Source organism: Phaethon lepturus, unplaced genomic scaffold (genome assembly GCF_000687285.1).
Source record: "Phaethon lepturus isolate BGI_N335 unplaced genomic scaffold, ASM68728v1 scaffold12463, whole genome shotgun sequence".
NCBI classification, from domain to species: domain Eukaryota; kingdom Metazoa; phylum Chordata; class Aves; order Phaethontiformes; family Phaethontidae; genus Phaethon; species Phaethon lepturus.
In genome coordinates this window covers 1-11,188 of record NW_010531252.1, presented here as the reverse complement: position 1 = coordinate 11,188, position 11,188 = coordinate 1, and the positions used below count along the sequence as shown (strand labels likewise).

The window sequence follows — 11,188 nt, the reverse complement described above, 5'->3', positions numbered from 1 at the left end:
CCGCGGGCGCTGTCGGCCGGGCAGCGGAGCGGGCCGTCGCTGAGGACTCGTTTTAACGTGTTTTCTAATCCCGGTGCCGTTTTCTTCAGCGGACGTAACGCGAACCTTAAGACACCTAGTTCTGCGTGCAGGAGGAACGTGTGCACGTTTGGCAGCGGGGGAGCACAGAGCTCTCTACTAATTGTGCCTTAGTAACCAAGTGATGCAATGTCAGTCAGCTAACCCTTGTCTTCATCTCGGCCTGCTGACCAATTTTTTTATTGCTTTCCAAGATTACTGTACGTCCAGCAAATTCCACTTTCCAAATCATGGAGGCAGAACAGATTATGGAGGGACAGCCACAGGTATTGCAAGAAGTGTTTTACGTGTATCGTGTCACATGCGTAAAAGGAGCATTTACGCTTTGCTGACCATGTGTTATTTTACAGGTTCCAGAAAATCCCCATTCTGAATACGGTCTCACTGAAAATGTAGAGGTAACAAAGATTTTGTTGCTGCAAAGTAGAGTGGAAGTCACATTCCTGATGAAAGGGAAAAACGTAGAGTCTTGAGTCTTAACTTCAGCAAATGTAATGTTCTCAAGAAAGTCATATGGAAACTGAGCCAACAGATACTAGTCCCTTGCATAACTGGCTGTTAATTAATTTATTTTCTGTTGTGTTGCTTCCATTATACTAAAGCATACTGAAGTAAATAAGGAACATTTTAATGAGGTGGGGCTTTTTGGAAGTATGCTGTATTCCATTAATATATTATGCCACAAAAAGCCAGACAGTCTTTTATTACAGGGAGGGGGGTAGCAGGACTTGATGGGATTTCTATAAAAGTATCAAAGGGAGAGATTCTTTTCATATTCTTGTAAATAAAGATATTGGATTGGAATAATCCAGGCTATCTTTATTATGCTGAGAAAGAGCAGACACAATCCATTCTCTCCACTGTTGATGACAGCATGGGTTAGAATAAGAACTCTATGATATTTGTTTACTCATTAAAGAAAAGCCTTCAGTTTCCCTCCATTATAAGCTCCTACTCTATGGAAAGCGTTTGCACCAACTTCTTTTAAACGTCCTTTGTGAGCGATCTCCCTGATAACTGCTTGCCTGGATGCCTTCCACTACAGAACCAGAACACGTTGGATACGTTGGTCCTGTATTGTTGCGTTGAATATGTTTGATTTACTGGCAGTGTCGGCGTATCCTTTTTTAACTACAGTATAGCATGGTGTAAGGTGATTCAGCACTTTTTGACCAAAAAGCACCTGGAAGCATTTTGCATATGTTTTCTTTAAAGTTTCTGTATGTAGTTTAGTAGAGCACGATCTCAAAGTGCCTGACTTTAACAGAGTCCCCTTTATCTCAGACTTCACCTGAATTTCTTGTGCTTTTAGCGTTTTGTGTTAAAAGTGCGTGTATACAGGAACCATTTAATTGAGACTGGTCTTAGTGGTAGCTGTTCCTGTCTCAGTGGTGTAGAATTTAAAGTCTGTGAACGCAAAAGCACAAATTATAGAGATTTGGTGACTTCTGTTTTAGAAAACTTGCAACTTCTTAACATTATTTCTTCAAAACATAAGAGTTTAACAGAAGTCTCCTCTGGATTAGGTTTTTGTGCAAGGAAAAATAGGCACTTAAATTTTCTTAAAAGATGTAAAGAAGTTGCTGCCACTGAGTTGCAGAGATGGGTACTTTGTTTGCACTCGCACTTCAAAGTGGATGTGGCTGCTATTACCGATGTTTGTTCGCTTTTTTCCCCTACTTCAGAGGATAGTAGAAAATGAGAAAATAAATGCAGAGAAGACATCAAAGCAGAAGGTGGATCTTCAGTCATTACCCACACGTGCCTACTTGGATCAGACAGTTGTACCTATCTTGCTACAGGGACTTGCTGTTCTTGCAAAAGAGAGGTAAGATGCTTCAATGTTCCCTCGGTTCTTAGGAGAAAAGTAGGTCTCAAACTTGGGTGGTATGTCACCTTTTCAGACCTTGCACATCGGACATGGTTTTTCTAGTTGTAAGAAAGTCATTACAACAAGTTTACGAATCTATGCATTACTATGATTGACTGTGCAGAATGTGTTCCTCACTTAGGTGCATATAGTCTGATAAGAGTTACTTACTGAATTTGTGATCTCACAATGAGGTATGCTACTGCAGAGGTTTTCAGAGGGAAGAATATATTTTTTTATTTATCATATAATTCACCTTATAGAAGCAAGGCAAGAAGTTGTTCTAGTTTTGAACAAGATTTTTGTGGTGTGGAATTATAAAGAGTTCTGCTTGCCATTTAAAAGACAAACAGACCAACAAATCAGGCCTGACATGCATCTTTGTCGGCGGTTAAAACACTTTCTAAAGTATGAGGCTGACCCTGCACTGTCAAGACAGTGAGAAGTAAACTGATAATTTATCCTTTGCGTAAAGATTATACTGTCAAGGTGCTCCCAATCTCTTATCAGTCAATGTAGACAGGTATTCTTCGGTAATAGGTTGTTCATCTTATCCAAAGTAATTTCTAGCCTTTTGGTGCATACGAACTATTGGTGAGTCATACTGCATGTAAACCATTGCTCAATTTTGCCGAAATAACATTATGAAAAGCTGGTATGGATGACCATAATTGCATCACAGTACCTATAGCCAGAACAACCTTCAACAGTGTCTGAACCTCAAAAGGAGACAGCTAATGAGGCAAAAGAGCATCTAGGAAGGTACACCCTGTGTGTACACCTGAGCTGTGTGCAGATCTTCACTTGACATCTGTGGAAGTTCTTCTGCAGAATGAAAGTGAAAAAACACAGCCTGATGTGGATACCCCACGCTTACAGTCTGGATACTTGTGTTACAGACAAACCTTTTTTTTTTTCTTTTTTTTTTTTTTTTAAATATCTTCCTTCACTATGGAGATCTATCTCTGCCCACTGCCATTTTTTTGTTTGTTCTTTAGAGGCATATTTGGTCACTGACAGACCTTTGGTCTGACCCAATGTGGAATGAGTAAGTTTGTCATTTATTCTGTGGACAGAATCCAGATTAGGAGGATTTGTGAACTGTAGCTGGAGGAGCTTTTTAAAAACAAATTTACAGACTAAGGCCAGTGGTCAGAAGTGTTTATTACAGACTACTTGCAAAATTACAGCAGTTCTCAAACTTAAAGTTTTTGTTGAAGTTTTGGCGTGTTCATTTCAGTTGCCAGAAACCATGAAAAAGGCTCTAATGCAGAAAGCTACACAATAACCATTTGAAGAATATGAAGCAAGAAAGCACTGACAGATTAACTTTTACTTTATGTAGCATGAGTTCAAGAAATAGGCAAATGCATGTAACTTCCAGTGGTGTACATACAGTATTTATGTTTACAGAGTATACCCTAGTTCTAGGTATGTAACTGTTCTAGCAATTCAGTAGCATTGGACCAATGGTGACTAAGACTCCTTATTAAAAAAATTCTCATCAGACATAAACTGGAAATTTACAGGGTAACTGTAGGTAGCTGGTCATCCCTAAATCAATGCTTGTGTTTGGGAGGAGTTACGTTGCTTTTAAAGGAAGGTAGTTAGTTCTTCATCTACCTAATTTCATGGAACAAAAAATAATTGCTTTTGATTTACTTTTTTCCTTACAGACCACCAAATCCCATTGAATTTCTAGCAGCATATCTTTTAAAAAACAAGTCACAATTTGAGGACCGAAATTAACTCCATAAAAATGAGGACAATTTGGCTGCTAGACTGAAATGCTCATTTGTCGCAATTTGTTTCCTGCTGTAAAAATCCTTTGGAACCATGATGTTATCTTTCTTAATCGCACAATTTGCATTACCTTTTGAGTTATTTAATAAAGGACACTTTACATTTAATTTGTTCACTTGTTTTAAACTAGCTATTAAGACACTTTCAAAATAAAGTACTGAAACTGCACTGCCTGGTGAAAGTCTGAATAATTCCATGGGCCTACATCACCTGAATGCATAAAACAAAGGGGAACAATTTGTTATCGGAATCACATGGGTGATAATGTATATAACTTTATTTGATTTTATATAGCACCCTCCACATGCAACATGCTTATACAGGAAGCAAACAACTTAAGGGCAGTTAGAATTTATTTTGAGGACGCATTGATTAAGTAGAGAGGAGAGAACTTGCTTGAGAACACCAGGAAAATGGGTTTAGTTAAAAAAAACAATTAGATTCAGCAGCTGAACAGACCACCTGCAGACAGTGTCCAGTGTTTCACATACTTACATTAATGAGGTGTGCTGTAACCATTCATCATTGATCTCCTGTGCCTGGTGTGCTGGATTTAAATGAAACACAGGATAAAGTTTGAAGGGACTTTAAAAGGTCCTGTAATTCAGTTCTCTGATAGAGAAAGAATGCTCCAACTAGGGGGAGCAATACAAAGATAGAATTGTAGAATATCTCAAGTTGGAAGGGACCCATAAGGATCATGGAGTCCAACTCCCTGCTCCTCACAGGACTACCTAAAACTAGACAGTATGATTAAGAAGCATCATCCAGATGCTCCTTGAACTCCCAACAGGCTTGGTGCCATGACCACTTCCCTGGGGAGCCTTGTTGCAGTGACTGACCACCGTCTCAGTGAAGAACTTTTTCCTAATGTCCAAGACAATCCTAATCTACCCAGTAAAATACCAAATATTCTGCTTTTTTTTCTTCTTGGGTTTACTAACACCTTTTTGTTGTTGTTCTTATTTTTCCCATTCTTAACATCTTTTTCTGACCCCTTGTTTATTTGTCCTGTAATCTCAGTAGGGGTAAAGGCCACAGACCTCAGGGTACAATATAAGAAGCTGCAACAGAAGACTGGGGATCAGAAGAAAAAGGTAGACATAAGACAGTAAACAATATGTTGTGAAAAAATACTAGTAGAGCTCTGAAAATACGCATATTGTAGCTGGAGAACTGGCTTACTAAGTTATTGGCAATGAGTACAGGGACTAGACAAAGCCCTCAGAATTCCTGTTTCTGTTTTCTGACACTTGTAACAAGGAGCATAATCAATGTTGTCCACTAGCACTGCATATTGGAATCCAGATTAAGCATAGCCCAGTTTTTAACAGGCTGGGAGAATGACCATAATTTGTTTGACAGTCACAGAAATGGTAAACTTGGCTTCCAACAGCTGCTCAATTAATCAAAATCATAAATTTTTATTCAAATAAACTTCAATATTGTCATCTTGCCATTCACATTTCCATTCTGTTTCTTGGCTAATTGCTTTAACATAGCAAGCAGTTAAAACCTTATAAATTAAATTCTTCACTGCAAGGGTTGGAGTTTTTTCTGTGTGACATTAAAGGCTGGATAATTTTGGGGGTAATTATGCATAAATTCACAAAAAAAAGAGAGTTAGGACTTTCATTTGATTTGTTCTTGCAATGACTTATACACCGTATTTGTGGTATATTAGATAGCCCACTGCACAAATAATATTTTGTTTTAACTTGTTTTAACATCGTTTTTCTTCTTTTATAGCTTAGATGCATGGGTGTAAGAGTGGCCAGAAGACAAATCCTTTAGAGGAAAGAATTTGACTTTTCAATTGTCTGCTAACTTCCAGGGGCTAGAATGAGATCTGGCTGTTACTTCTAGTGGGAAAGCTCTCAATATTTTACAAATTTCTTAGTATGCTAAGAGGGAAACATTGAATTACTGTAGTCCAAGAGCAGTAAGATTAGGGAATAAAAAAACCTGAAATAAACCTGTAAACTCAAAACCAAGCCTAAAAAGCTCTATTTTGGAAAATGTACAGAAAATGTGGAATGACTAATCGCATTGTGGTGAACAGAAACAGTCTCCATCAAACACTGAAGACACTGAAAGAATTTTAACAACAGTGTTTTGACTTCCTGGAATGAATAATAACATTTAAGTGAAGACAAGGAGACTCCATAAAAACTTGGTACTGCTATTTTTATTGCTAATGTAGCATTCCAAGGTTTCATCAATAGGTGACAACATCTCGAGATTGTAAGAATTCAAGAATTCTTAAATAGGGGGAAAAAAATTTTTTAAATCTATGGTGATCCCCAATTTCTATGTTGAGAATTTGTGCAAGACCATACAAAAAGCAGCAGTTTAACTATTAATCTTCCTTAGACAAAGTAATTTTCTTATATCACCATGCCTGAATTCAGAATACAATCAGATTTCTCAGCTTACAGTAATACCTGTCTAGCAGCTGCACAAAACTTGTGAGCACTCTGGCTTTCTGCATAGCTCTTGCATCAGCCTAGGATCTCAAAGCTTCAGTACCAGTCCTAAGGTAAGCTGTCTCTGCCAGCAGCATGCCACCTACTCAGCTGTTGAAGCCACTGTTTGGTACCTGGTGTCACCTGCTGTTGTCTTCCCATCTAGGCTAGTTCAAGAGAATGAAAAACCTATGTTCACAAGGTGATGATGTTAGAAGATTTACTACAGTAGCTTTTCTGTGCAGGAAAATAAGGTGAAATGTTACTAGCAGCAGTGATCTCACCAGCTTGAAGAAATAAATTTTAGTGATTCTTGCAAAGGTATGACAAGTCAACAAGAAAAGTGTAACCATATTCCTTTACTGGTTAAGCTGGTTTCACCAGTTAGGATCTGCTGCATAGAGAATACTCTGTAACAGCAAGAAGACAGCAAGTTACTATCTGAATATCCCGTTCTCAAAGTTAGGGAAGTAATTATAAAGTCCAAATTTTCAAAATACTTACTTGTTTTAAACTCTCCCCACTACAAAACTATGAAAATTCTGTGAAGACACTTCACAGATGCTTGCTATCCCAATTTAATCCAGCAAGAAAGATGTACTATTTTTCCACAGGAAACACCAGTTCTGAGGGCTTCAAGATAAAGGTATTTAATTTTGAAGTACACATTAAAAATCAAGTGATTTTACATCTATAAAAATGAGTAACTCTTGAATAAAATGGAGAATAGATGTAAGAAGCTACAAGTTATTAATAGATGTAGAATAAAAGCTTGAAGAAATAATTGAAAATGGCAACTTAAGAGGTATGACAGACCACTGTTAAGTAGCTGAAGGCCGTTATCTCTTGATTCTTGAACAATTATTTTTCAGTTTTCTCCACACCACCCTAGGTAACTGAGTCAGTATATGCTCCAAAGGGCAGTAAAATTAAGCAGAAAATAAAACGGAATAACTGGTTAACACCACAGCACACCTTCCAAGATGACTATTTTAGATCCAATATCCAGAAGTTACTATTCAGTAACTATGAAAAAATTATATATGACTCATATGCAGTTTTTTGAAGTCTGCCTTTTTTAATGCTTCCACCAAGAACATTATCTTTTACCTTGAAGGGGACAATGACAGAAGAAAGGATTTCGTACTAAAACCAATTCTGATCAAAGGGTTCTACCTCCTCATATTCTGAAGCCTGCAGTACAGGTCTCTGAGCTATCCAATTTTATTTTCTGAAGTGTTATCACTATTGCAAATGCAGGCTGATCAAAAGAACTTCTCTCTCCCCATCAGACTTTCTGGAAATAAAACAGCTGCTTTCAAAAAAATGAAAAATCTGAAAAATTCTGAAAGATACAAGCAGTTGAAACCAGTAGGTTTGAAAGGAAACACATGAGAAGAATCCCTATGCCTACCATGCTTGATAGAATACAGGTTTGGAGTTATTCTTATCATTGTACTAATTATGTAACAAATTATTCTTAGCCATGCACTAGCTTGTGTTGCCTATTCTATTTCATAGTCTTTTTCAGTATGACTACATAACCTAGATCACAGAAGTACAGAATACCAGCCGTTAACAGAAAAAGGCATTTTACCATGATGACAAAAGTATCAGCACTGCTTCTGGTAATGTTCACTATTCAAATACAGTTTTGAGTGAGGACTTAAAATGTAAATGCTGTGTGACTAACTATGGGGCAGTTTATAGCAGTGCTCGTGCAACACTGACTAGGTATGTGTCATATTCTTCCTCCCAACATGCTTTTATCTCTCTTCTCAAAGTTTGCTTTGCAATTGTGCATAATAAACCAGTTTTCTGAGAGGATCTTAAATTAACAAAAGGCTGCTGGATGGTTGAGAAGTATCTCCTGAAGAGCATATGGGCTTTCTTTTTCTTTGGTGTACATTGAGGTATTTGCAAGATGAGTAATTACCCACTGATATTATCTCAGATGCTATTACATTATACAGGAAGTGGAGATACTTCCCATGTAAGGACTATGAAGTTTGGGGGGGGCCCGCTTTCAACAGTAGAAGGAAGGACTGCTATGAACAGCAGGTTCCTCAGATGGAGAATGACAGTTTGTAAAGAGAAAAACCTAAAACAACAGTGGCAGTGAACAGCTTCCTGAGAAGGGAGGAGATGGGAAGTCGGCAATGTGAAAAGCATGACAGGAAAGAAGGCAAAATAAATCCTGTGCAAGAGGACAACGAGAGCAAAAACCAAGAAAGCAACAGACCTTGAAAGCTGGGCCAGCTCGAGACATGTGCCACCCAAGCTGGGTTCAGGATGTTCCCAGAAAAACCCTGCATGCTAAGGGCACACTAACTGCCAAGTCACTCTTGCCACAACCTGCCTTCATGCTTTTCTTCCAGGTAAGGAACAAACTGCCAGCAGACATACATGTGTAGTAGTGGTCTATGCTTCAAGGGTATGCTGACTTGGGGTATGGGTCAATCATTGTGTCAACCTGCTCTGCGCCTCAGGGATAAATGACTGAAATAGCTCTGAACCTGTTATTTCTCCCCAGACAAACAGTGCTCAGAAAAACTACAGACAAAGCAGGAGGATCTTCCAACCTCACCCTTGCTTCACAGCATTCACTGAAAGCGGAGCCCGGTTTCTCAGCCTGTGGCTAGAACACTTCCATACCTCCATGTCCTGAGCACCAGGAAGCCCAGCACTGCCATGTTCTATGTAATTGAAGAGCTGCCTGCTTTTCTGTTTCTGCTTCTTCCATTTATGTTATGTGGTACTGAGGGAGCACATCACCAGCCCTTAAACAAACAAACAATCTGGGAACAGGAGGTGATAGAAGTTCAAGAAGAGGAACCCACAAATCACTAAACACTGCTCAGTGGTATTATATCCACCTGTGATAAGGGAACAAAGAAAAAAACCCTACTGTCACCCTTGCTGGTGGAAACTGCAGAAATTCCTCCTATAGTACTATGGATGGCAAGCTTTGGCAGGAACAGGCAGGAACTGAGGGCTATGTCCTCCAGCTTCATTGGGCTCTGGATTGAGAGTACTAGTGGATAACAAGAGGACAGAGATTCACCAGAAAACAGGCTGTCACAGTGTTTGTGGTATGTGCCACAATCTAAGGATTACCAAAAAAGTCTGTGTTTCCTATGACCTGTGAACACTGAGCTGGACTTGTTCCTCTGCATCTGTACGGATACTACATTCATGTTACATAAAGTAAAAGCTTCATCCTAATCTACACCTATGCTAGGTGAGAAAAAACTACACACAAGGAAATAAAGATTAATGAGGAAAGCAAGGGAGAAGGAAACTTAAAAAGGAAGCACAAAGAATAAAGGGATCTAGCCCAAGAGGTATGCAGCAACAACAACAACAAAAGAAATATATTTAAGAAATTTTAAAAGGCATGCTGCAGAGGAAAAAAAAAACCCACTACATAAAGAAAAATACTTTTTATTCATTAAACCATCTAGATTACCACTTGGAAGTGCTTACATTTTATTTTCATTGGAGGGGAAGTGCTTAGAGGAGAGGAAAGCTCTTCCTCTAAGTGGTAGAAAGGAATATCAGATAATTAAAAATTATTTTAACCTCCAATTCCCCTAACATGTTCCTCCTAGCCAGCTCCTCTAACTATTCTTGGTGGATTGTGGCACAATGGTGCATCAAAAACTTGAACTATATGCTAGCATGACCTTTTTTGTAAGTATATAATCACAGAATTTATTTTTCCCCATGGAATAAAATATATCCTCTGCTGCATTTAGTTAACTTTATTGAGGGATTAGTAGTCAGTTCAGGAATTTTATGTGAAAGATTTAAGAGTTATAAATGGGTATCACAACTGCCAGTATAGTTTTATGATAAAGCAGTCAGGCAGGATAGTTCTTCCAGTCTAGGCAGCAGTTACAATCCACATTAACCTTTTTCAACACACTATTTGTAAAATAAGAACTGAATACTATAAGGACAGATAGAGCAGTGAAGGCTACATAAAACACTAGACATTTGTTGGGATAGTCAGGCCCCATTTCCTCATGACAACCTACTACAAATATTAATTGGAGACTCCAGTCCTTATTGCCCCTCAGCTACATTGGGAGGCCAGTGTCATGGGTGCAGAGGAGGATCCTCACTGATAAAAATGACATCAGCTGTATGTCTGCAGCATGAGCCTTTTTGGTCTTCAAGACATACTGCGAGCAATGTCATTGTTCGCTGTTTCCTTTGTTTTACAGTTTAAAAAAAATAACAAAACCTCTGTATTTTGCATGCATTTATAACTGGCTGGAGGACTTTTCAAAGAATGAAATGACATAAGGGGGAGAAGAAGAATGTGTTTCCTGACCTGGCCCGTATCTTTTGCACCTCACAAAGCATCAGTCTGCCTTAATACCTTAATGGCTGCAGCCCCTCATCTCTCCTGTTGTGGCTTCCATCTCTCCTGGTTGCATCTCATAGTCAGTGGCTAAAATTGCATTTTCCCTTTCCCCCTTTTGTATTGGCCATACTCCCCTTTCCAGTTCAGCCTTATGAGCTATTTCGAGCTATGTTTGATGTCTCCAAGGCAGTAGTCCATTCACCAAGCTAATTAAAAAAAAAATCAAAGGGGTGGAGAAGGATTAAGCTGAGGAAAATCGGTGACTCGTACACAATTGTCCTCCCGCAGCCCTTGCTGCATGCCACGGTACCAAAGACGTCACCGTACGGGCAGGGAGGCGTCGGAAAGGAACTTACGCTACCTCAGAAACAAGGAGCTTCAGCCCAGCAAACTCCCTGTTCTCTCAGCCCGAAACCGCTGCTTTTGGGAAACAATGTGCTCCGTCCCTCGAGCCCTCAAAATCCGAACTGCTCCTACAGCCCCTATCGGGAGGAGGCACCGGAGGCTGCACCGTGTTCTTCTCACAGCAAGGGGGCAACCCCAGGCACCAGAAAGCGCCGCTTCGCTCCCGAGAGCACCGCCCATCCTCACCTCCTGCCC

At 39.3% G+C, this 11,188-nt stretch overlaps 1 protein-coding gene across 1 annotated transcript; it reads left to right on the top strand.

Moving 5' to 3' along the window:
• The first annotated feature begins 278 nt into the window (after window positions 1-278).
• DPY30 (dpy-30 homolog (C. elegans)) lies at window positions 279-3,919 on the top strand. Its single transcript, XM_010284480.1, has 4 exons — window positions 279-344; window positions 429-476; window positions 1,764-1,906; window positions 3,625-3,919. Exons 1-4 carry the CDS (start codon window positions 309-311, stop codon window positions 3,695-3,697), a joined length of 300 nt encoding a protein of 99 aa, XP_010282782.1. The 5' UTR covers window positions 279-308; the 3' UTR covers window positions 3,698-3,919.
• The last annotated feature ends 7,269 nt before the right edge of the window (window positions 3,920-11,188 follow it).

Excerpts from the sequence above, each read along its gene's own strand:
- DPY30 (XM_010284480.1), top strand. The coding sequence starts at position 309 with ATGGAGGCAGAACAGATTATGGAGGGACAGCCACAG. Across the intron at positions 477-1,763 it reads GTCTCACTGAAAATGTAGAG|AGGATAGTAGAAAATGAGAA; the intron begins GTAACAAAGATT and ends CCCCTACTTCAG. Across the intron at positions 1,907-3,624 it reads GCTGTTCTTGCAAAAGAGAG|ACCACCAAATCCCATTGAAT; the intron begins GTAAGATGCTTC and ends TTTTCCTTACAG.